This window comes from Musca autumnalis, unplaced genomic scaffold (genome assembly GCF_047663935.1).
Source record: "Musca autumnalis isolate F117 unplaced genomic scaffold, ASM4766393v1 scaffold_4, whole genome shotgun sequence".
Classification (NCBI taxonomy): domain Eukaryota; kingdom Metazoa; phylum Arthropoda; class Insecta; order Diptera; family Muscidae; genus Musca; species Musca autumnalis.
Window position 1 is genome coordinate 43,830,087 of NW_027411977.1, and position 27,950 is coordinate 43,858,036.

At 35.1% G+C, this 27,950-nt stretch overlaps 1 protein-coding gene across 2 annotated transcripts in view; it reads right to left on the bottom strand.

The window, feature by feature from the left end:
- tfc (Brevican core protein triforce) overlaps positions 1-27,950 on the bottom strand; it is a 176,657-nt gene that overhangs the window by 22,539 nt on the left and 126,168 nt on the right. For both annotated transcript variants that reach the window (XM_073984387.1, XM_073984386.1), the window contains exon 3: positions 15,123-15,223. In XM_073984387.1, the coding sequence (XP_073840488.1) occupies positions 15,123-15,223 (101 nt within the window). The remainder of the gene's footprint in view (positions 1-15,122; positions 15,224-27,950) is intronic.

Consider the following 27,950-nt stretch of genomic DNA (forward strand, 5'->3'; position numbering starts at 1 on the left):
TAAGTGCAAGTTATGTTCGAAGATCCTTCGAAAATATATACCGATGCTGTTCGTTAAGGTCCTGTTTAAATCGGTGTTATGTTTTCCGTGGTCAAGTCCATGCTTTCAGGCATACTGGCCCAAAATATATACGATAACCAACTGAAACGACTAGTGGGCGCAATATCTATCGAAAGGATATGACTCGCAAAATAAGATCCACTTCCATAATGGACCAAGTCGGTCCATTCCACTTTTGAGCTTTAATCCTAATCCACATTTTTATCGACAAGTTCAAATATCCAAAAAGGAGCCACCAAATTCTGAAAAGACCCTAAACACATTTGATCTGTCTGTAGCAGAGCTCCGAATACTCGACCGAATTCGCCCGAGTTCCACTCGCGAGTGAAACTCTTTTCGAATTCAAGCAAGTTGAGGGGGATAACTTGCCTCGTCCCCACCGCCAAACAAAAACTTACCCCACCCACAAATAAACTAGCTCCACTCCCACCAAAAAAATCGGACCCACAAAAAACTGCCACCTCCCCCCAAATTTTCACTCGCGAGTAAATCGGAGCTCTGGTCTGTAGATGAAAGTTTAAATTTACATAGGCTGAGGGTAAATCTATGTCGGCAAAACCGACTTATACTTTTTTACTTGTTAATATATAGTAAGGTATCAAAAACACAAAACGCTCGTATTTTGATGAAAAATAGTACAAAAACTCAAAAGTTTAACTTTGAACTTTGGTGCAGAGGAATGCATCTACTAGACCGAATTTGATCGTTCTTTATTCGCCAGAAAGCGGATTGTGTAATCTGTCGAAATTATCTTTATCCGTTCAAAAGTTACAGACTTTTGAGCAGGAAAAAAACGATTCTGAACCACTGTGCGACGTCTTAGCGTTCTAAGTGGAATGTGTGGGAGTTTCTCTACACTCCTAATTTTTCAATGTACTCGTAAGAGAAATATCAATAAAAATACCTCCACCTTAATAAGTAAAAAATAACACGTACTTTTATATCTGGAACATTTGAGGAAATTGTGTGTAATTAAACATTTCGTGGCTTGAAGCCCCTCTCCCATATAACCAAATTTACCAATTTTATATGTTTTTAGGCTTTAAACATAATTTTTAACCAAAGTGGCTGCAAATTGTAATTTTGCCAATATAAAAGTTTGTCAATCACAGGAAATTGTATTAAAATATGTCGTTATAAATTCTATTTGAATGACAAATGCAGAACATGACATCGTTTTTAATTGATATGTGTGTATTATTGTGCAATCGATTTTAACCACTTCGTGTTAATTTGTATTTTCCTATGCCTATAAAATTAATTATTTGTATCTGTCACAAATTTCTTAATTTGTCTATTCAACAAGCTAAACATCTGGTACAACAAGAAAACGCTGCAACCAGCAGTGACCGAACAGCCGACCGACCATTCCCAAACAGATGGTGCGTAGTTAAACGACAAGAAAAAACTCTAACGATATTTCAGCCAAGGAAAGAAATGATAACGAGCTTTACCACCTCAGATTAAGCTAGTCAGCAAACAAGTAAGAAGTAGCCCAACTGGATTACTAAAATTGCAAAATGTTTTTTTCATGCGTTAAATTGTCATAATTACCATGTTTGGCATTTGCCACCAAATTCGGGCCACACCGAATGGTGGTGGTGGTATTGCCATTGATATTTAATTCTCAAATGTCGATACTATTCGATGCAATACTTAAAAATACCTTCAAAGATAGTGTCTTTGGTAATTAGATATTGCATATTATCGTTTCGCGTGTGTTTTATTTTATTTTATTTATTTTTTTTTTTTTGAGAATTATTTTTGAGTGATTTTATTCCATCAGTCATTGATGGCGATTGGTTGTGATGCAATTTTAGTTCGAGGCGTTTCTAAAAAAATTGCCTAACCAACAACCTAAATTGTTACATTGCCACCACCATGTTGAAGAGGTAATGTTCTTCAGTGATGTTGAGACATTTTCGCTGCCTTGATGGTGGCTTGACCATATGTCTGCGAACGGATGTCTGTACAGAGAAGAAAAATTCATTGTGTTAATTAAAGCATTTGTTGTGGAATTTATGACTATTTCAAAATCAAAACAACAATTATTGCAAACATTTATGCAGACACAAATTGTTGCTAATACGTTGTTGTATTTGTGTTGTGTGATTTGTCTCTTGTGAATTTATGTGGATTTTTGTAGTTGCTAATAGGGTTTGTTGTTAGCTGAAATGTCGTTACAAATGTCATTTAACCAATTTAAATTACATAACTTGTACACAGATATCGTATATACAGCGGGTCATACTGAAAGTGAGTCACATTTTAGGGAAATGTTTTACATTTATAACATATTAAAAATGTAAGAACGGCGTTAAGTTCGGCCGAGCCGATATTAAATATTTGGAAGAAGTACCTAAAGTTGTGGACCGGGATGGCCCAAGAAACTAAGTTTGTATATATTAAATGACGAAGTCCAAATGTTGGACCAAATCGATTGAACAGTTCGAGAGTTATCGTGCTCTCCGACCGCCACATATGGTGACACAGGGGTTTTTTACACCTTCCGGATTGTTTTCCCAAGAAATATGGACGTGCCCCTGAAAAAACTTTTACCGTCGTAATGAAGGTAGCAAATGCAAATCGCTTCAACAAAAATCAAAGTGATTCGAGAGCAAGTCTTAAAGTGAACTTATCCGAAATTTTGTGTGAGAGGTACCAGAAGGAGTAGACAAATATAGTCCATATTCGAACCTGATCTATACCTGGTAGATATATTAGGATGTGCAAAGTATGGATTTCATCGGTCACTCCCTTCAAGAGTTATCGTGCGCAAAATTTTTCCGAACATTTTTGAAGTTTTGTGGGGGAGGTACCTGAAGGAGTGGACCAATATGGCTTATCTTCGAATTTAAACTATGTTTTGATAAAATATTACGAAGGCAAAATTTTGGGCCGAATAGACAGATCCGTTGAAGGGTTATCTTGCGCTTCAACCACTACACAAGGTGTCATAGGGGCTTTTTGCACATTTCCGGTCATTTTCTCAGGAAGTATGTACTTGCACATGATTAAACTTGTACCATCGTATGGGGGGAAGTGAATACAAGTTGCTGCAACAAAAATCAAAGCGATTCGAGAGCAAGTCCTAAACTGAACTTATCCGAAATTTTGTGTGGGAGGTACTCGAAGCAGTGGGCCGATTAAGTCCATATTGAAACCTCATCTAAGTCTGGTAGAAATTTTACGATATGCAAAGTATTGACCAAATCGGTTACTTCCTTCAAAAGTTATGGTGCCCACAAATTTTCCGAACATTTTGGAACTTTTGTGGGGGAGGTACCTGAAGGAGTGGACCTATATGGCCCATCTTCGAACTTAAATCAAATCTGGACAAAATATTTCGATACCCAAAATTTGAACCGAATCGCACCAGCCAGACAGACAGACAGACGGACGGACTTTGGTAGATCTACTCAAAATTGTCTGAAACGGATATCGTACAAACATACTTGGGGTCTAAAATCATTATTTCGATGAGGCACATTTTTGGTCATATCAAAGTGTAAATACCCTCTTTAGCCTAAAGGCTGAGGGTATAATTAAGAGGTATGCTTCTATGGCGGATAAAGTAAGACGTGGACATATAATAATTATTCCACAAACATCCCAGGCGGGACAGGGGAGACTTCTCTCATATCAAAGAGTGCACCCCGATTCATATTAGCTCAATGATATGGGACCTACTGTTTATCGCCGAGTCCGAACGGCGTGTCTAAGACACCACTTGTAGAGAAGTTGTTCAAGGCTGAAATACTCAGAAAATGTCGCCAACATTACTGAGGGGTATTTTGCCACCGTTGAAAAGTGTTTGATGTTGACTGGCCGGGGAATTGAACCCACGACCTTAAGCGTGCAAGGCGGGTGTGCATACCATTGCACCACGGTGGCAGCCAAGACGTGGACATATACTATTAATTATTTTCAGGAATACTCTAAATCCCCCTGGAAGACTAAATAAAAAAAACAGTCATTTCGGTGGGATATTGACGTCACATCCTTTAGAATTACAAAAATCGGGAGGTACAGTTCTATGGGGGCAAGGACCTATACCCACAAATTTCATGTGGGAAGCTTTATATCTCAAATGATGACTAAACACCAAATTTCAGCCAGTTCGGAGGAATATTGAGGCCACAACCTTCAAAATACCGAAAATCGGGAGGTACCGTTCAATGGGGGCTATATGAAGGCGTTGACCTATACCAACAAAATTCTGGGGGAAAGTTGTATATCCCCAACGAAGACTTAATACCAAATTCCAGCCATTTCGGTGGAATATTGAGGCCACAACCTTCAAAATACCGAAAATCGGGAGGTACCGTTCTATATCCCCCAACGAAGACTTAATACCAAATTCCAGCCATTTCGGTGGAATATTGAGGCCACAACTTTCAAAATACCGACAATCGAGAGGTACCGTTCTATGGGGGCTATATGAAGACGTTGACCTATACCAACAAAATTCTGGGGGAAAGTTGTATACTCCCCAACGAAGACTAATTACCAAATTTCAGTCATTTCGGTGTGATAATGAAGCTAAAGCCTTAAAAATACCGATAATCGGGTTGTACCATTATATGGGGGCTATATCAAAACGTGGACCTATAGAGCCCATTTGCAATACCAAACATCCTAGGAGTAATAGAAACTTCTATACCAAATTACAATGATCTATCTGTATATCGATATCAACAGACGGACTGACGGACAGACGTACAGACGGATATGGTCCATATTCTCAAGGCCAAAACCGCCTGAAGGAGCATTCCAATGCTGTTGCGATATATTAGAGAGTTCTTAATTACTGTCTTGGCTACAATTTTTGTCTTTGTGTTGGATCGAAAATCGCAATGGTTTGACCGTTATATGCCAACATTTCAAAAAAAAACCTGGATAAAAAAACTTAAAGTCAAAATCTGAAGACTAGATTTTCACCGTAGACCTAGGTTCTAGGGGACTTTTTTGCTCAGTTCAATCCCAGGAATCAGAAACGCGAGGGGCCCATTAAGGTTTTCAAATCGCCCCAGCCTAATGCCGACGAATTCCTCTGCAACACTTTTGAGTTTAAATCTTTATAAATAAAAATCAAATGTCGTTCGTTGGTAATGGCATCAGTTGAGAACGGCTGGATCGATTTTGATAACTCTTTTTTAGAAATGTTCGTCATAACCCATCTTAGGGTTTTATGCAAAGATAATTTGACAACGCCCACTTTTTAATTTTAATCTTTTCTACTTAAACTACTTAACCGATTTTCCTAAAATTGTAAGGGAATGTACAGGGATTGCCCCCGAAAACAGGCTACATACGAGGGCAGTTCGGAAACTTCTTCTGTTTTGGGAACTTCCATCTCTGTTATGAACACATGTTTAATTTTGTTTAGATCTGGCAACTCCTTCATATAGAAACAGGTGTTCAAAAAAGACGCATCCGCAATTTTTTTACAATTGAAAAATTAGAAATGCGTGCTGTCATGAAATATTTGCATAAAAAAGGTTTATCGGGACAAGAAATTCATAATGATATGGTGACTGTGTTAGGTGAAAGCAGGGTTTCGGAGTCGAGGTATTTTCGGCTCGATTCCGACTCCGACTCCAGGCGAGTTTTTTTCACGACTCCGACTTCGACTCAGACTCCGGGTCGACTCCGAGAGTGAATTCCTATACCACTAAAAATAAAATGTGCACAGAATTTTAATTTTTTCCTATATTTTGGCCTATATAGGCTAATGTGTTAGTTTTTCCTTACATATTCAATAGAAAGGGCATTCGTTCGAATACATTTGAACATATAAATACTGTTTCTGCCGAATCTTAAATTGACAAATAGCAAAGTTAGAAAGTTTTTGCGGGTTTTCCTTTTTTGCACGAGTATATTCTGGACGGAATTCTTCCGCGTGAGAAAGCCTTCAAAATATGTGAAAATGATGAAGCAATACAAATCGTAAGGACTACATGCAATAAAAACTATAAGCAATTCACGGCCAAGTTTCAAACTGGATGTAAGCCAACAATTTATTGTGCTTAACCTCAAAAGATGACCCCAGTTGAAAAGCACAATAAAAGCCATTTTTCATGATTTTTCCCCCGAGAAAACTACGTAACTTTTTGGCAGATTTTTTTCTTCATCTGAAAGAGAAAAATAATACCAAGTTTTGAGGTCGTCTACGAAACCTTGTGTTTATTAAAGCATTTTGCGGTGCCAACTCTATCTTGAAAACTATCTCGAGAAAAAAACAGTTTATATGCGGCATACAAAATAAAATAAATTGTTCCCATCCAACGCTCATCTGCGGCAATATTGTTCCGATCGACTTAAAAATTTGACCACATATTCTATGCTATTTATACTCTCTACTTTTTTCTGAAATTTATATGTAGGGATCACACCTTAAACTAAAATGCAGCGCTCACATTTTGAACTTTGGTGTGGTGTGGATAATTTTATTAAAATATTTGAGATATATTGTGTACACTACTCAGCACGTAGGCAGATGGATGTTTTCTGGAACTAAAAAATTAGCAAACGATGAGATTTCGTGCATGAAAATATTCTACAAAAATATTGTTAGGAAAATTTTATGTAGGGTCGGTCCACTAGGACAAGAAATCGATATTGTCATGTTTTCATTGTCCTTTATCACTTTTACCCGATCCTTTCTTATGAAAACTCTATGATTATGTATTTCATTGAATTTTGTATATGCAATTGATTGTGTAGAAAACTCGGATACACATGAACTATATCTGCTCCTGGCGGACAGATCCGGATATTTGAATGTCTACATCTAAAGCCCTCATTGAGTATATAATGAATCCTAGAAGAAAGATTCACCGTTTGTCAGACTTCTGAGTTATAGCGGCATGAATCTGTCGTTAACAAACAACGAATTTATGATGCCTAATTCAGAAGCGTAACTATCCGAATTTGATATATAGTTAATAGATTATGCGAAATTTACATTTTTGAGAAAGTAACGAGTAAAACTGATAAAGGACAATGACAACTTGAAAATATAGATTTCTTGGATATGGGAAACCTACATATAATTTTCGGTGGAACATTTTTGTGGAAAATTCAATTTTGTTTTAGTTTTTGGGTTCAAGAACAAAACGGACATGGAAGAAACTGAGCTAGGACAGCATATTTGACAGAAAGGTTCCTCATTGCACATGTCATCTAAAAATGACGAAACAATATCTCCAAACAGAGATATAAAACTATTTTCTCAATGATTGATGGGGGTCAAATAAAAAAAATTCATTATGTAATGACTCAGAAATTTCAGCTATGGGATCCTTTGGGGTTCTCAATTGGGGCTTTCATACCCAAAAGGAATTTTCCTCCCCCAGATCTTAACTTCCATTTTGTGTCACAGGGTATTCAGTAAGATTTCCCATAGAGATCACAATGTCTTTAATAGAAGACAAGGATGACTTCTCATAAAAACCAAGATGAGAATACCAATAGAACTTTGTGAGAAGACCAGTAAGACTTCTGACGAAAGAGGTTAAAGGTCCAGTCTTTCGATAGGCCTTGCGGTTTCCAAGCAAAACCGAGAAAACCTAAAAAGCCCCTTAAAAATGTCAACTTGAATCCCGATTTATTTAAAGAGCGCTCCGGCGATTTTTGTTTTTGCTTTTTGATTTTTCTCATCTATGAACATTGTAGTTTCAGAATCCGCCAAAAACTTCTCAGGTGTAAGCACCTTCCATAAAGTTGCTTCAAGAGCACCGTGCTCAGCGTAATATTGACATACATTTCCTTGGCATTTCAACCATGTCATACTTCTCTACAAATGGTGTTGCACTATTTTCGACACACTTCTTGTACTAGGTGATAAAAATTAGATGGTATACAATAGATTTAAAAATAGTCAATAATTTGTTTATCAACAATGTTTCAAAATTGAAGGAACACAGTAAGAAGTATTGTATTTACCTCTTACCTCTCTTGATTATTTGACTTTTAAAAACTTGATATATTAAAGTTGATGGATGGTCCGGAGAACATTCCAATGACTTATTCTAATCACTCATATCACCATGCGCTTTCAATCCCACAAAATAACTGCTGGCTAATGCGTTCGAAAAACAAGTTTTAAGCAACACGCAGGAAAGAATATTTTTTGGCTACAATTTCCTACAACAGTTTAGTGCTGTTCTTAAATTCACACCTTAACTTCTGAACAGTGACATATTTTCTTTATTTCCTATTTATACGATTATCAGTTTGCAAAGATTTTGAATACTTTTTAGTGATAAAATCAGTCTGACCTTGAAATTTCAGTTGATAGGTGCAATAAAGTTGTGATTATAATCATAATGTAGTTTGTGTTGTATGAAACTGCACTAATTAAGCAACAACCTATGATCAAAATAAACAAAAAATAAAGAAATAAGTTTTAAGGCGATTTTCTTAAATGTAAAATAAATTTCATGTGTATTTAATTAAAGCTATAAAACACACATTACGCATAAAAACCTGTTTAGCTTGAGTTAAAAAAAAAATATTTTCCTAAAACATGCGCCCTGATTTTGTAAGCGAATTTTATAGGTTCGTCAAAATTCGTAATAGTATTGGCCACCAAATTACGTAGAATGTTTCCTTTTATGGTTAAATAATTTGTATAATACTCAAAGCTAAAGTTAACAGAAAAAAATAGAAACCAAAAAACAACGTGGATTCAAGATGCTCTCAGAAACAAACAAAAATTTAGAAACAATACATTTTTAAAATCAAAAAGAGAATACCAAAATATAAATGAGTACAGTTCAAATCGATAGTTTTATTATATGTGATCTCCTTTTTATAGCCGAAACAGAACTCCGCTGCGTGTGGAGCATAGTGCTATTTGCATCCCTGAAAATCACTTTGCCCATCACCATTTTATAGCCAACACACACTTGCAAAAAAGTCACAATTAATATATATTTTTTTTAATTTTAATAAAGCCACACACAATGTGTGCTTGACTTAATGTCACTCTATTGTCAAAATGTAAATAATAAACAAACTGGTTGTTAAATTAAATTCTATAGTAAAACCATAATCTCATCTGTGGCGTTTAATATAAAATAGTAGTTTTGTATTAAAGTAATTATAATTTGTTAGTTATTTACTGTACAAAGCAAATAACACAGCTGTAAGCTATAAACTGCAAATTGTCTATCAAGTCTTTTCAAATGACCTTGAACTTAAACCAGATTAAATTGTGTTTATTCTGGTTTTTTGTTCACCTTGATATTTATTTACATTTTTTTAATAAATATTCTATTTTGTTTTACATGCAACACCATGAGTGGTGGTTTGGAGTAATGGAAGGCGTTGAAAAGAATTTTTTTAGTTGTGCAAAAATATGCAAGGAATGTTAAGGTAGCAAAATAATAAAATACGAAATATGTAAAAATAGATAAGTGAGTTATATTTTGAAATACATATGATGAAATGAAGTTTAAAGAGAAAAATAATGTGTATTCGTATTTTCACTAACTACAACTACATCATTCAGTGATTGGCACGTTTAAATTGAATAAATATTTCAAATGGTTTGAATATTTGATGTCACAATTGGGTGCTCTTAAAGTTTATGAGTTCTAATCTTATGCAGAGAAAAAAATATGATTGATCCAACAATATTCGAAGAGCAAAGAATGTATTGTAAAGATATTGTTAGATTCCGCATGTAGTATTGTGAGTCCAACAATCGTTTTTGCTAATTACAACAATTGTTTTTGTCATATCCAACAATAGTTGCTGTCATATCCAACAATAGTTGCTGTCATATCCAACAATAGCTTTTGTCTGCTGGACAATATTAATCTCCTTTCTTCGACAATTTTATTCTCTTCTCTCAGTATTCGATGCCGTGGTGAAAAACAAAAAACAATTTCGGTGAGTTTTGTTTGTTCCTCTTATCTTTGTTTTTTTTTTTATTTTATCTTTGTTCTTTTTGTGTATGTACATAATGAGATTCTTGTTTTTATTTGTTTCTTCTTTCTTCTTTGTGTTTTGATAGTTGAGTTACACCACAATCTGACAAGTGTTTTGTATTTTCTCTTCATATTTGTTGTGGCTTTATGGTATTCCTTATGTTTGGGTAGGTGCTTGGGGGATGAGCGCAATGGAGTAGTTATGTTTCTTTATTCAATTTGTTGCCTTTTTAGGTAGACCTGGCAAAACCTGGATATGTGTAGTGTTGGCAATGTTCATTATATTATATGTGGAATTTATACCAAAGTTATGTGGAAAGTGTATATGAGAATTATATGCGATCAAATCAAAAATTTCAGTGACAGGTTTTCTGGGCTGACAATAGTTTTTGTACAAATTCTAGATTATGATATTTCCTACCATAGGTATTGTCAATGATTTTTACAATATTGAGGAATATTGAGGAATGCTTGAATAAAACAAATGCATTGTTCGAACAAAAATAGACATTGTTGTTCCAACAAAAGCGAAAATATTTTTTCTCTGCGTGCATACAAATTTCTTAAAAAATACGGAAACCGAAAAATGACGGAAATTGTAAAAACTCCAGCAGAAATGCCAAAATCAACGTATCAGGCAAAGAAATTGCCGCTAGTTTCTACTAAGCCAAAATTGTATTGCAGAAAATAGGAGAAGAGGGTGTTATTCGGCGCTATTTTTGTTTAAAGAGAAGTGCAAGTCTTGCTATATTTCGGAGTACGGGAACGTATTTTTAGCACTAAACGGGAAAACTAGAGCAAGTAGTAATATTTTGCAGGTTCCGAACACAGCTTTTATCAATCAAAATTTATTATTATGATGTCTCAATAATAAAATAATATTTTTTTTTTAATTTTTTTAGTACTATACACAATTAATACGATATAGAGATAATTTTACAATAATTTTCGAAATAAAGTTGTAAAATTCTGTATTGTCGTATATTTTTGTTGACTAATTCAATTTACAACAACTTGTTTTGAAAATGCATGTTCGATATGTTTGAAATCAACAAAAAAGTAAGTGTATACACCGGGGTGTATTTCAGGATTTCGTGAAATCCAGTGGATTTTGGAGCGCAAGTATAAACTTGGAATTAGATAAGATATCATATTTTTTAAGGTGCACACTGATTTAGAATTCAAATTTTCTGACCAAAAACTAATTTTTTTAAAACACCGATTTCAAATTTACATAAGGAATTCAATAGCAAAAATATTGAAACTAAGGAGAACAAAAAGTAGTTAAAAACATCGGAAGACGTGGCTCGCCCTTAAATACTTTTTCCTATTTGGAAAATTGCCTAATTTTTGTAAATTTTTAGAGAAAGAAATATCCGTTTCTCGAAAATTACTATCGATTTGTTGTAATGTATCCTACCTACCTTACAACAAATCGATACAACAACAACAAAGTGTACAAATCGAGTACACTTAAAGAAACGGTAAACTAAATTAGTGTTACATTTACACGACATAAGCTATTATATTTATCATATATATACGATATACTATATTTTAATCAAATAGAAACTTTAGTTGGCTGGAACTTTATTGAGATGAAACGGCATGCGGAAATATTGTCAGAGAAATATAGCCGAGATTTGCGTACATTTCTCTATAAACTCTTTTGTACAAGTCCCTGTCAGTCTGTTAAACACATTTTTCCAATTGACTGTAATTTGTCACTTTCCATTTAGCGGCACGAACAGATCAAGTTTTTATACCCTCCACCATAGTATGGAGGGTCAATTAAGTTTGTTTTTCTGTTTGTCACACATCGAACTAATCATTTGCGACTATATAAAGTATATATATTCTTGATCAGGATAAAATGCTAAGACGATCTAGGCATGTCCGTCTTACCGTCTGCCGTAATCACTCTAACGTTCGCAATAGTTGAGCTAGAGCGCTATATTTTTGAACCCGAGTGTCTTTTTTCATAGGCAGGTCAAGTTCGAAGATGGTCTATAAAGGTACCTTCCGATTTTGGGGATATTAGCTACATTTTTTGACCGTACTACCTGTAATTTCACGTTTAGGCTTACCAGTGGTCCCAAAATATCTCCTCTAAAAGCCGTTGACATAGGTCCATGTTTTGGTATAGCCCCCTTATAACGGTACCTCCCGATTTTTGGTATATTGGGGATTTTAGCAAAATTTTTACCCGAACTACCTGTAATTTTACGTTAGGTATTCCCAGTGGTCACAAAACATCTCCACAAAAAACTGTCAACATAGGTCCATGTTTTGGTATAGGCCCCTTATAACGATACCTCCCGATTTTCGGTACTTCGAGGATTTAAGCTACAATTTTTAACCGAACTACCTGTAATATAATATTTGAGGATCCCAGTAGTCACAAAATTTCTCCTCCAAAAACTGTAAATGAAGGTCAAAGTTTTTGAAACAGCCCCCATGTAACGGTATCTCCAGATTTTCGGTATGTTGAGGATTTTAGCTAAATTTTTTCACCGATCTACCTGTAAGTTGACAGTTGAGGTTCCTAGTGATCACAAAACATCTCCACTTAAAACTGTCGACATAGGTCCATGTTTTGTTTTGTACGGTACCTCCCGATTTTCGGTTTTTGGATTTTAGCTACAATTTTTTACCCAAGTTTCTACATTTGAGGTTCCCACCAAAATCATAGGTCCACGGGAACCTCATATAGCCCCCTATAAGGTTCCCGACCGATTGAATACATTTTTATGCTTTTTTACCTTATTTGGGTATCAGTGGTCACAAAATATCTCCGCCTAAAATTGTGGACAAGAAAGAAAATTATTATTCCGTTTTAGTTCAGAATATTCTATGGTGGAGGGCCTGGCCGAACCTAACGCTTTTTTACTTGTTTTACCCTCAGCCCTTAGATTAAAAAGGGTATATACACTTTGATACGACCAAAAATGTGCCTCATTGAAATAACGGTTTTAGACCCCAAGTATGTTTGGTCGAAATTCGTTTAAGACAATTTGGAGTCGATGTTGCCATGTCCGTCCGTCTGTCAGGCTGGTACGCACGCACTTTCGAAGATGGGCAATATCGGTCTACTCCTTCGGGTACCTCCTCCACAAAAGTTCTCAATTTTTCTGTAAAATGGTGTGCCCGATAACTCTCGAAGGGAACAATCGATTTGGTGCAAACTTTGTACATAGCATTATTCCTACCATACATAGATAGGGGTCGAATATGGACCATATCGGTCCACTCCTACGGGTACCTCCCACACAAGGTTGCCCTTGCGGCTCCCTTTACGACGGTACAATTTTTTTCAGGCGCAAGTCCATACTTCCTGATATAATGGCCTAAAAGCTCTAAAAAAAAAGTTCTTGACGGCACCAACCAAAATGGCAAATCTGCAAGATACTTCTCGCAGGGAGTTTCTGATTGATCCAAATTTTGCACGTCGTATTATTTCATCCAGTCATATATCAGGTTGGAATAGGGACTATATCGGACGACTCCTTCGGGTACCTCCCACACAAAATTCGGATAGAGTGAAGTTTAAGAGCTTTTCTCGGATGGTTTTGAAATTTTTTCAGCAGGTTGTCTTTGCGACTCCCTTTACGAGGGTACAATTTTTTTCCGCGCAAGTTCATACTTCCTGAGCTATTGGCATAAAAACTCCAAGAAACCCTGACGGCACAAACCAAAATGGCAAATACGCAGGGAGTTTCTGATTGGTGCAGACTTTGCACATCGTATTATTTCATCCAGTCAGGTATCAGGTTGGAATTTGGTCTACATCGGTCCACCCCTTCGGGTAACTTCCGCATAAATTTCGGGAAAAGCGTGTGAAAGTGAAAGCTCAGCTTGGATCGTTTTGGTTCTTTTTTCAGTAGGTTGTCCTATTTTGCCCTATTTACAACGGTACAATTTTTTAGTTAAAATCAATTTTAAATTGTAATTTTTTTAATTCCTTTTCGCTTACGTACAAGTTTATTAGGTTCTTAATGATCCCAGAAAAAATATGGTCATCGGTTTATTCCTTTTCGAGCTACGATGGCCAACGCAAACTGCTTTAGTAACAACAGTGTTTCGTAGACCTCCATTTGTTGGAACCCTGGCAATATTTATCAACACAAAATTCCTAAAGTAGCTCAATGTTTGATCTATCAGATGAAAACAAAATCTTCTAAAAATTAAAACAAAATCTTCGAAAAATGTAATTTTTCGTGCTCATTTTTCGTGGCCATAACCCCTTAAGCTTGAGTCCCAATGTTTCAGTAACTCACATCATAATAATCACTTTAATTATTCTGCAGCTTCTATGTGGACCTCACTGGTTATTCCATTAACCAAACCCCATTTTGAATGATTTGATAGTTGATGTAGCCATCCCCCATTCAAGTATCAGGTCTGTGTTTCTCCTCCAATTATGGAAACACCTGCTTTTAACTCGTTTCTTTTATATAAATAATTAATTATGCATTTGTTTGCCTTTAATCGAAAATGGCCATACATTTAAAGAATATATTGGACAAGTATTTAAAATATAAAACAAAAACAAAAAATTCTTCATTGATTACAAGATGTTCAAATTAACTGCATTCTATGCCATTGATTGATCATTTGCATCCAAACAAAAAAAAACAACAACACAAAACAATGTTCAAAATCATTATAGAATCTCCATTAACAATTGTCATATTCTCTCTTTGATTTATGGTAATTTAATGGTAAAGCAAACCAAATCAAAACAGCCATTTGAATAATACAATCCATTGGCGTATGTCAAGCAATTATTAAGTGTGGCTCGTCACCTAGGCAACCAAACAGCCAACCGGCTAGCCGCCAACATTTGGTCATCTTCAACTAACCCATCATCTATTAATGTAAATATGAAGTACCTAACGACTCGGCGGCTACCTAACTACCAACCGACCAACCTACAAGACAAGTTCCATGAATTGAGCAGATATCTGCATTTTTTTTTTTCGCCCAACACACACGCGGTGGTTGACTTGTCATGAGGCTGTTGGCTTGTCTGTCTGGATGGATGGTTTTATGGTTGGCTTAGCTGCGCTTGGTTACGCTAACGTTTACGCTTGCGGCATTAATGCTGCCTGGAATGTCACTTACCTTGAAGAAGATGCCAAGATAATAACGCTTTTCGCCAAGTTTCAACAGAGGCATTGTCCATTTGTTCATGTATTGCGTATCATCTACACAGTGTGGACAATCTGCAAATGAAACAAAAGGGATGGAAGAAGATTAGCAAAAGAGTTAAAGAATAAAATTAACAAATGTTGTTATTTTAAAGATTGAAATATAAATTACAATTTGCTTAAAACTATTTAGAGAAACGTGGGAATATAATTTTATAAATTCATTAAGAAGTAAACTTTTTGAAAATAAGTAAATAAATAAATGTTGTATACTATCTTGTAAATACGACGTTTAGCAATGATTGGTGCACCGACACACTGCAAGAGTTTGTTTGATAAGTCGCTTGTCATTTCATTGATTCTAATGAAAGAGGCACACGTTTTTCCCATATGAGTATGAATTATTACATTGACATTAGAAATATTCTTAATAAACATGTTCCACATAGACATTTCCAAATAGAACCAAATTTCAAATATTTGAATTTTTCGTTTAAGATCAAGTAAAGTAAGCTAAGGATATCTGTGAGATTTATGATTTGAATTGAGACCTTGAAAGACTCGATTATCAGTTACGTTTCATTCTTAGAGTGAAGTTATGGCAAACTTTATTTTTAAATGCACTACTAATTTCCAAAAAAAAACGCCAACATTAATATAAAGACATACTTTTCGACCAAATCCGTTTCATTATATATGGAATTACTCCTAATAGGAGTACCAGATTTTATACAATCTTTGAACATCGAGTTAATCGCCTTATTTAATATTACAATGAATTACGCGGAATCCATAGAATCCAAACTTCACCCGGTATGGATCGTAGAGGTATGCATTCTTGAACACATAACTTACCTACAACTGCCCTTGCCCTTTACAACCGTAGAGTTACAGTTATCTCGGCACTGACTGCAGGGAGAAAGAAGTCTCACTAACAAAAGTATTTTCCCCACACTTCTTCTCTAAGCCTACGTTCGACCTGTTCGGACCGTAGGTAGTTTTTATACCCTCCACGATAGTATGGAGGATATATTAAGGTTTTTTCCGTTTGTAACTCATTGAAATAATCATTTGCGACCATATAAAATATATATAGTATTGATCAGAATAAAATTCTGAGTTGATATAGACATGTCCGTCTGTTGTAATTACTCTAGCGTCCGCAATAATTGAGCTAGAACGCTATATTTTTGCAGTGGTCACAAAACATATCCACACAAAACCGTTAACATAGGTCTATGTTTCGGTATAGCCCCCATTAAACGGTACCTCCCGATCGAATTTTCCTGTAAGTTAACATTTGAGGTTCCCACAGCTTATAAAACATCTCCACCAAAAGGTGCTTACACCAGGGAAGTTTTTGCGGATTCTGAAACAAGAATGTTCATAGATGAGAAAAATAAAAAAACCAAAAAATCGCCGGAGGGATTATCAAATAAATCGCATCAAAGTCCAGGGTATAAAAACCTCAGCATTTATGCTAACGAGGGTTATGACTTTTTTACAACCTCATATCCCTGTATCATAGCGTGATGAGTTTTGCCATTAGATTACATGAAATCTTAATTATAAGGTGATTCGGTGAAAAAACCTCACGCACAAAATGATTTTAAAATTTGAATTTATCAAAATTATGGGCAATTTTTTGAAGGGACTGTAAGCAGATATACAATTGAAAAAAAAAAACTTTAAAGCCACATGCGATAATTAAACTGAAATAACATTTATTTCTCACTAATTTTCTTTAATTCTGAGAATCGTAAAAGATATAATTTTTTAACATAAAATTTTAAATTTTTCCGAAGTGGTTTATGCATGACCTTTTTCAATATTTGAATGGAATAAACGTTATTATAGTTATAAGCAGGCTTATATTTATTCATTCGTGCAACAAAAAATAATTTTCGAAAAAAAAATTTTTTCCATTTTTTATTTATTTTTTCAAAAAAATTTTTAAATCGATTTGTGCGTGAACTTTTTTATACTTCAATGGAATAAACGATAGCGTAGTGATTAATAAATAGGCAAAAGTTCATTCAGCTCAGGAAATCATTTTTAAGAAAAAATGTCAAAAAGTCATAACCCTAGTATATACACGTTCATACGGGCAAAATGTGCCTCATCGAAAAAATGCTTTAAGACCCCAAGTATGTTTGTGTTTCAGACAATTTGGAGTTGATTTAGCCATGTTCGTCCGTCTGTCAGTCTGGCTGGCTGGGGCGCACTATAACTCTCGAACGGATGAGCCGATTGGGTCCAAAATTTGGCTTTCGTAATATTTTGTCCAAACTTAGTTTGAGTTATAAGATGGGTTATATCGGTCCACTCCTTCCGGTACCTCCCCCACAAAAGTTCGAAAATGTTCGGAAAATGTGTGTGCACGATAACTCTTGAAGGGAGTAACCGATGTGGTCCATACTTGCACATCGTGAAAATTCTACCAGACTTAGATGAGGTTCCAATTAGCACTCAATCGGTTCACCCCTTCGGGTACCTCCCACACAAAATTTCGGAAAAGTTCAGTTTAGGACCAACTCTCGAATCGCTTCGGTTTTTGTTGTAACATATTGTATTCACCGCCCCCATACGACGGTACAAGTTTTATCTGGGGCAAGTCCATACTTCCTGAGAAAATAGATGCAAAAAGCCTCTATGACAGCGTCTATAGTGGTTGGAGCGCGAGCTAACTATCGAAAGCATCTGCCGATTCGGTCCAAAATTTGCCCTTCGTAATATTTTGTCCAAACATAGTTTAAATTAAAAGATAAACCATATCGGTTCACTCCTTCAGGTACCTCGCCCACTAAACTTCAAAAATGTTCGGAAAATTTGTGCCCACGATATGTCTTGAAGGGAGTGACCGAATTGGTCCATACTTTACACATCCTAATATATCTACCAGATATAGATCAGGTTCGAATATGGACTATATTTGTCTACTCCGTCTGGTATCTCTCACACAAAACTTCGAATAAGTTCACTTTAAGACCTGCTCTCGAATCACTTTGATTTTTGTTGAAGCGATTTGCATTCGGAATCGATTTTCCTGGCCAAAAATCAAAATTTTGTTTTGCCATAGATATTTAATTTCTATATTGGATTCGATAGTAAACATATTGAAACTAAGGAAACCAAAAAATTAAGTCAAAATATTGGAAGGTGTGGGCGTGGTGTGCCCCCAAAAATTAAAATGTTCCCCATTTTTGGGAAATATGTAATTTTTGAAAATTTCTGGAGGAAGAAGCAGCTATTTTTTGGAAACTATAACAGATATTGTGTTCATTGTTTTTTGTAAGATAGGAAGAATTGTCGCCTTTAAAAATCGTTTCAATAAATTACCGTAACGTTTGAACAACATGAGCTATTTTATTTTTCCTCAGGTACTAAATTTTATGAAATTCCAAATTTAGTGGACTAGAACTTTTGTGGAACAACATGGAACACTGTTGCGTTTACAAAGAAAGATGCCCGAAAGTCTCCTCTTTCAGCCCATATATACTTTTGTATCCGTCCCGTTCCGTTCGTTTAACACTTGTTTCAATTTATTGAAATTACATGGGTAAAAATGTGTGTTTTTCTATACCGTTTCCCATGTGAATTACAGCTTTTTGACACAAATTAACATTTTTTTGAATATATGAGTTTTTGTACGAATTATATAAGTTTTATGAAACCCCAACAAGTATTTTTTAATTTTTTAAAAAATTTAATTTTTGTTGTAAAAGTTTTTTTTAAATTTTTGAAACAATTTTTTTTTTCGATTTTTTTTTAAATTTTTGGTAATTTTTTAGTTTGTTTGTTGGTGTGTGGCCATCTTTAATACATAGGAACATGAACATATAAAAACGCCCATATTTTGATGAAAAATAGTAAAAAAAACTCAAAAGTTTAACTTTCTCCTTGAATTTCTCTGCAACTACAGGACCTAATTTGACCCCTTATAATTCATCTGAAAGCTGATTGTGTTATCTGTCTAACAAAAAAAAATTATAAAAATATCTCTATCCGTTTAAAAGTTACAGAATTTTGACAGGAAAAAACGATTCTGAACCACTGTGCGACGGTAAAAGTTTTTCTGGGGCAAGTCCATATTTGTTAGGAAAACCGCCCGATAGGTGTAAAAATCTCTATGTCAGCATATGTGGCTGTCGGAGAGCACGATAACTCTCGAACTGTTCAACCGATTTGGTCCAACATTTAATCTTCGTCATATTATATCCAAACTTAGTTTCATGGGGCAATACCAGTCCACAACTTCCTGTACTTCTCCCCAATATTTAAAAAATGTCGCTAAAATGCTAGGACGATATCACTTGAATGGGGCAACCAATTTGGTCCAAACTTTGGATCTCCTAATATTTTGTCAAAATTAAGTTTAACTTCTAAAATGGCCTAAAACGATACTCCTTAATGGTACCTCCCCCACAAAGGTTCAACATATGTGTCTTAGTGCAGTTAATTCCTAATCCACATTTTTCTCGGCAAGTTCAAATGTCCAAAAAGGGCCACAATATTCTGAAGAGACCTTAAATAGATTCGATCTGAGGGTTTATATCTGTCGACAAAGCCGACTGACACTTTTTTACTTGTGTTTGTCTAAAACCTCTAAGTTATAAGGTGACCAACTGAAATTACTGGTGGGCACAATATCTATCGAAAGAAATGACTCCCAAAATAAGATCCACTTCCAAAATGGACTGTATCGGTCCATTCCTTCAAATGCATCCTCCCCGACACTTTTGAGCTTCAAAGAAAATATAATTTTTGTCGGCAAGTTCATGCTTGCAAAAAGGGCCACAAAATCTGCGTATCCAGTATTAGATTCGATATTGTCAATAGATGAAGGTTTCAATTCACACATGCTGAGGGTATATCTCTGTCGGCAAAGCCAACTGATACTTTTTACTTGCTACTTTTTATTAACATTTAAAAAAGAATCAGTCTTTACCAACTGCTAAATACCCTCAGGAGTGGTGGACTTTAAACTAATACTTAATTTTAAAAATAAATAACTTTTTCATAGGTGACAAAAAAACATTGTGTGCAAGTTTCCAGCGTAACTTTGTAGGCATTTGTGAATTAGGTATTTGTACATAAATAATTATTTCACTGCAGACCTAATATACATGGTCTACACCAAAAGCTAAATGTTACGTAAATGTTAACCTTGCAATTCAAATTCTTAAATTAACGAAAATTCATACAAATTATCATAAATTTCTCAGTTACATTAGTAATAATATGTTACAAACGAATGATGGATAACCTTGAAAATGCCGTCAACGCTTCTCAAAAGTCAAAAGAGCTGCCGCACATTTATGAATATAGCTTACATTTCAATTGCTTTTCAAATACAGAGTGCTAATGACATAAGTCACCATTTCGAAACTGTTATGCTTAAATTAGTTTTCATAACTTAATCCATTTCATTCAATAAAAAAAAACAAAATGCATTCGCTACGTTTTGTGGTCAAACAACAAAGGTGCAAATTAAATTAAAGAAACATTTCATAATAACAAAAAAAAAAACTTTTATTTGATTTTGAAGTTTGGTATCTGGTATTATCGAATTCATAAAACACAAATAGAATTAATTTTAAATGTGACAAGTTTGGAATGTGGATTTTTTGGTAATAAACGGCAAGCTTTTAATCTTTATTATAGTAAGAACTTTGAAGCATATTATTGAAATGTGTACAAACGATAAAAAAATGTTGACTCGATTTGCCATAAATCAGTGGTGAACGAAATCGTAAAAGATATTATTTAAGGGAGAACTAATATTGATTTTTCATTTATATCAATCGTTGACAACCCCCGCAAACGCTTTAAGGACCATGATCTGCGAATTTGCACTTGGAATGTTCGTACTCTTTATAGAGAAGGTGCAGTTTACGCACTGGCAGATGTGCTTGAAAAATACATAGCCTATTTAATTGCCATACAGGAAATGCGTTGGAATGGGAAAGGCGTCACTACAACACCTAAAGGTCACGCACTGTATTATAGTTGCCATGACACAAAGCTTGAGTTTGGTTGCGGATTTGAAGTTGGTTGGATGTTACAACATCTGGTCTCCAGCTTCACCCCAGTAAATGATAGACTTGCTACAATTCGAATAAAAGCAAAATTCTTCAACATCAGCTTTATTTGCGCTCATGCTCCCACTGAATACAAGGAGAAACAGACTATACAAAAAACATACGACCATTGCCCTGCACATGACATTAAAATTTTTCTAGGTGATTTTAATGCCAAAATTAGAAAGGAGAATATCTTTGGCCCAACAATCGGGAAATTCAGTCTCCACAGTGAAAAATCTGACAACGGTATGATAACAGAGTTTGCAGCGGAAAAATAACATGACAGTTAGCCGCACCAAATTCAAGCATCTAGAAATTCATAAGGTCACCAGGCTGTCTCTGGATCATAAAACAAGAAATCACGTTGTAATAGATGGAAGACATTCATCAAGTGTGTTGGATGTACGTTCGTTTCGAGGAGCAAACATAGACTCGGACCACCACTTTGTTGCAGCAAAGGTACTTACCCGTTTAAACGTAGCAAATAAAGTACGAACAGACACAACACGAAAATTAGACATCGGTAAGCTGCAATCACAACAGATAGCCACAGCATATTCCTCTCAACTGGCCCAATTGCTTAATCAAAGCACTCTTGGTCCGACAACATATCAGCACAATGGCAAAGTATTGCCTGCTCCATGCAAACAGCCGCAAAATCACCAGATACCTCCTTCCTTCCTCCACCAAGCAGTCCATGGTATGACTAGGGGTGTCGTGCTGCTACCGAAGAGGCAAATGCGGCATATATGGCTGCTAGGGTTATGACTTTTTGACATTTTTTCTTAAAAATGATTTCCTGTAGCAGAGCTGAATGAACTTTTGCCTATTAATCACTACGCTATCGTTTATTCCATTGAAGTATAAAAAAAGTTCACGCACAAATCGATTTAAAAAAATAATTTTTTGAAAAAATATATAAAAAATGAAAAAAAAAAAATTCAAAAATTATTTTTTGTTGCACGAATGAATAATACAAGCCTGCTTATAACTATAATAACGTTTATTCCATTCAAATATTGAAAAAGGTCATGCATAAACCACTTCGGAAAAATTTAAAATTTTTTGTTAAAAAATTATATCTTTGAATAAAAGCGTTTACGAAATTTTTACGATTCTCAGAATTAAAGAAAATTAGTGAGAAATAAATGTTATGTCAGTTTAATTATCGCATGTGGCTTTAAAGTTTTTTTTTTTCAATTGTATATCTGCTTACAGGGACTTCAAAAAATTGCCCATAATTTTGATAAATTCAAATTTTAAAATCATTTTGTGCGTGAGGTTTTTTCACCGAATCACCTTATAATTAAGATTTCATGTAATCTAATGGCAAAACTCATCACGCTATGATACAGGGATATGAGGTTGTAAAAAAGTCATAACCCTAATGGCTACTCTACAATTAGTAGCAACGCGTAGCGCACGAGAGAGTTGTCGGGAGAAAAGGAGCGAGGAGAAACGTCTTTGCGCAGGAAAAAGAGTGAAATGGGAAAGCGGGAGTGTGAAAAAATCGAGATGTACAGGATCCAGAATGAAGACCGAAAGTTCTAGCAAAGAGTGAAACATCAATCTGATGATTTTGGTACAGGCACATCCTCCTATAGAGACCAGCAAGGTAATTTGGAAACTGTGTGCTTAGGATATGGAAAGAGCATATTTCCAAACTGTTGGTATTAAAATAGTAGCGAATACCACAGATCCAATCCCAGAAGATGGTATTGAATGTATACTGCCGCTGGAGCCGGAGCTGATGGCCTACCAGCCGAGCTGTTCAAAATCGGAGTAGACACCCTGGTAATGTGTATTCAAGAGCTAGTTAGTACCATCTAGCGGGAAGAACGTGTACCCGAAACCTATGCCCTGTCCACAAAAAAGGAGATAAAAGTGAATGCTATAAAAAGTGGGGCATAAGTCTTCTCCTCAGTGCCTGCAAGATAGTGTCAGGGATATTGTGCGAACGACTAACGCCTATGTACATACATATGTTCAACGAAATAATTGGGCCACACCAAAGCGGCTTTAGATCTAGCAAATCCACCATTGACCAGATATTTACCCTGCGGCAAATCCCGGAGGAGACCCAAGAGATGCAGATCGACACATACCACCTTTTTGTCGATTATAAAGCAGCCTTCGACAGCCCGCTACGTTCAAAGGTTTTCCAAGCAATGTCTGAATTTGGAATCATTAGGCTTTGTAAAATGACTCTAACTGACAGAAGATCTTCATAGGAAAGAACCTCTCCGAAGAGTTTTGTACCAAAAGAGGTGTCAGGCAAGGAGACAGCCTTTCGTGTGACTTATTCAACATTCTGCTGGAAAAGGTTATACGAAATGCAAACATCAAAAGAAGTGGCACAATCTACACCAATAGCCACATGTTACTTGCTTATGCTTATGATATAGACATCATGGGACGATCAGTAAAAGCAGTAACCGATAGCTTTATGAAGGTCGAAGAAGAATCTGCTAAAGTGGATCTGGCGGTAAATGGCGAGAAGACCAAATTGATGGTGTCGGCGCTCAATGCGTCCTTTGAAGTTTGTTCCTATAATTTTGAGGTTGTAAAATATTTTGTATATCTCGGCACCGCCGTAAACAAAGCAAACAACGTCAGTTATGAAATAAGAAGAAAAATTGTATTGGCCAACAGATGCTACTTTGGCTTAAGTAAGCTGTTTAAAAACAAAGCCACAACTCGTCAAACAAGCATAACGTTTTACAAAACACTGATACTACCCGTGCTGATGTATGGTTCCGAAGCCTGTGAACTTGCGCAAGCAGATAAGGCAGTGCTTGGCGTGTTTGAGAGAAAAATTCATCGAAAGATCTACAGACCAATCTGCGTTGACGGTGAATATCGACGTCGTATGAACCACGAGCTGTATCTGCTATACAAGGACATCAATATAGTTAAACGTATCGAGATGCAGCGATTGCGTTGTCTAGGCCATATAATAAGAATGAGCGATGATGAACCCGCTAAAAAGGCGTATAAATTCGAGACACATGGCGGTGCACACAGAATTGGCAGACCAAAGAATAGATGGCGCAAACAAGTGGAAGAAGAGATGAAAAGGCGCGGTATTCCAGAGAGCGAAGCATCAAATAGAGAGATTTGGAGATATTTTCTTAGTTTGGCTTATAGAACCAATGTTCTGTAATTGGCCAGCTATGTTTTGTAGATGTAACATATTTTAAATAGTGGGCGTGGTCAAATTTTTGGGTCCTAAAAAGTAGTAGTAACGTCGGTGAAACAACCAGAATTGTGTCACAAATTAATTTCCAAACCGATACATTCATAATTATTGTATAGGAAAAGTCGTCTCTGGTGAACTTTTGTATAGGAAATGACATCTCCGGTGAACTTTTGTATAGAAAAAGTCATCTCGGGTCAACTTCTGTATAGGAAAAGTCATCTCGGGTGAACTTTTGTATAGGAAAAGTCATCTCCGGTGAACTTTTGTATAGGAAAAGTCATCTCCGGTGGACTTTTGTATAGGAAATGACATCTCCGGTGAACTTTTGTATAGAAAAAGTCATCTCGGGTGAACTTTTGTATAGGAAAAGTCATCTCCGGTGAACTTTTGTGTAGGAAAAGTCATCTCCGGTGAACTTTTGTATAAGAAAAGTCATCTCCGGTGAACTTTTGTATAAGAAAAGTCATATCCGGTGAACTTTTGTATAGGAGAAATCATCTCCGGTGAACTTTTGTATAGGAAAGGTCATCTCCGGTGAACTTTTGTATAGGAAAAGTCATCTCCGGTGAACTTTTGTGTAGGAAAAGTCATCTCCGGTGAACTTTTGTGAAGGAAAAGTCATCTCCGGTGAACTTTTGTATAAGAAAAGTCATCTCCGGTGAACTTTTGTATATGAGAAATCATCTCCGGTGAACTTTTGCAAAGGAAAAGTCATATCCGGTGAACTTTTGTATAGGAGAAGTCATCTCCGGTGAACTTTTGTGTAGGAAAAGTCATCTCCGGTGAACTTTTGTATAAGAAAGGTCATCTCCGGTGAACTTTTGTGTAGGAAAAAACATCTCCGGTGAACTTTTGTATAGGAAAAATCATCTCCAGTGAACTTTTGTATAGGAAAAGTCATCTCCGGTGAACTTTTTGTATAGGAAAGGTCATCTCCGGTGAACTTTTGTATAGGAAAAGTCATCTCCGGTGAACATTTTCAAAGGAACAGTCATCTCCGGTGAGCTTTTACAATTTCAGGAAATTCAGTTCAGTAGTTTCTGTAGAAAAGGTTTAAATTGAAAATGTGTCCGTAAAAGTCAAATTTTCTTTGCATAGAAACCTAAGATGAGTTATGACGAACATTTCAAAAAAAGAATTATCCAAATCGACATTTGATTATACCATTTATTTTATTGAGTCGAACAAAAAAACTTAAGAAGTTTTTAAAGAAATACGGCGTAGGGGAAGTACCCCGCCACTTCCGAAATTCTACAAAATATGTAGCCTATTTTCACCGGGGGTCATCCCTACACATTCTCTGACAATTTCAGGAAATCAGTTCAGTAGTTTTTGTAGAAAAGATTAAAATTGAAAAAAATTTGAATTGAAAAAGTGGGCGTGGTCAAATTTTCTTTGCACAAAAACACAAGTTTGGTAATGACTAACATTTCAAAAAAAAAAAAAAAAGAAATATCCAAATCGGTCCAGCCGTTCTCAATTGATGCCATTACCAACGAACGAGATTTAATTTTTATTTATATATGTAAATGTGGCTTATTGTTTTATTGAAGTTATAATTCGATTGGACAAATCGCCTCGAATCGATTTCCATCACATACCAGATTGGCATAATTTGTTTCTGTACTATTATTAGACCATACAATATACGTATGCATAATTGGTTTGTCTTAGATTTAAGAAAATGCCACATCAGCATTATACCACTATATATGCCCAAAAATATTCCAAATGTTAAAATTTAATAATTCAAATATTATAGAAAATATTCAATATTTTCAGGTTTTGATTTCTATAATGTTAGGGTTCTTCTAGCAAATTTGAATAAAATTTGCTGCTTAGATGTAGTTTCCACTTGAATTAAAATTCATTTCTACCAACAACATATTTTAAATTATGGGCCGTATATTATGAAACCGTATAACCACACTTCCGATGGATGTAGATGTAGTAGCTACAACAACAGGGAATTATGATTTCGTATTCATTTGATATGCAAATCTTCCGGCCTTTTTTTCTATTCATATTCTGCTCTATAATTATAAAAGCAGGTTCGGTGATGTTTTTTTGAAGAGATTCTTAAGACAATATATGACGACAAAAATTAAAAATAAGTTTTTTTCTATTACAATTTTACATTGATTTAATTAAAGCAAATAATATTAATATACTATAATAATTGCAAAATATCCTAGATAATTTGTGTGATCACCATAACCATTGTCTTTTATTTGATGCATTTTTTAACACTTTATTGAAATATTTATTATGTTTTTATATCAAAACTATTTATTATCTAATAATAAACATCTTTTATATTTTTTATTCAAAAAATGCCAAACTTTAGCCAACATCTAGCCTTGGTTATTATCAAGATTTCAGTTATGTTGATTAATTTGGCTCATTATGGATGATTGGCGTAAAATTAGTGTTAATAACTGTGTATTTGCAAACTTATTAAAAACTTTTTTTTAATAATAATCAACAAAAAAGTCTTTGCATTGTCTAACGGTGAAGCAATTCTAACTAATTATGTCTGAGATTTGGATGAATAAAAACAATTCATAGAAGTTTACATAATTACATTTTTGAGAAGGTCATTTGAAAATATTTATAAATGTCTCTCTAACCACATCACTGACAACAAAGAAGAAATAAAAAGAAAACAAAGCAAAATTAATTTTGGGATTTCAGCAGAAATAAAACGAAACCACAATAATTAATAATGTTGTACATTTTATAGATTATTCATATAACATTTTGGGTTGGGTTTTTATAGAATTGTGACAGTTCAAACTTCGAAGAGATGCAGTTATTCATTTTAAACTTCTGCTATAGGCAGAAAGATATAAAGAATGAAATGTCCTCAAGGAAATAATGCAAAATCAACTGGTGATATGTAAAGCAGCATTTCCATATGTAGTTCGAGGAATAACAGTTGCAGTTTGATTATATTTGGAATTTTCACTTCAAATTCGAGTATTAATACATTACATCCACTCATTCATTTAAAGTAATATAATAATAATTGTTCCATAAACATTCCAGGCGGGACAAGGGAGACATCTTTCATATCAACAAGTGCACCCCGATTCATATTTGCTCAATGATATGGGACCTACAATTTATCTCCGAGAAGTTTTACATCGCTGAAATACTCAGAAAATGTCGCCAACATTACGGAGGCGTATTTCGCCACCGTTGAAAATTTGATGTTGTCTGGGCGGGGAATCGAACCCACGACCTTTAGCTTAGGTCATATAGCACGATTAATTAAATAAATTACAAAATTTCGCAAATAATGGCCTTCGCCCTAAAAAGCAAAAACTTAAAAATTCGAATTATTTCATTTGTGTTTTGAGAATTCCAATTGAAATTCGATGTTTTCCTTTGTAATCCGAATTATTTTATTTGTTATTCGAATATCTCCATTAGTAATTTGAATTTTTCCATTTGTAAATCATATTTTTTCATTTGTAATTTCAACTGAAAATATTCATATTACAAATAGAAAAATTCG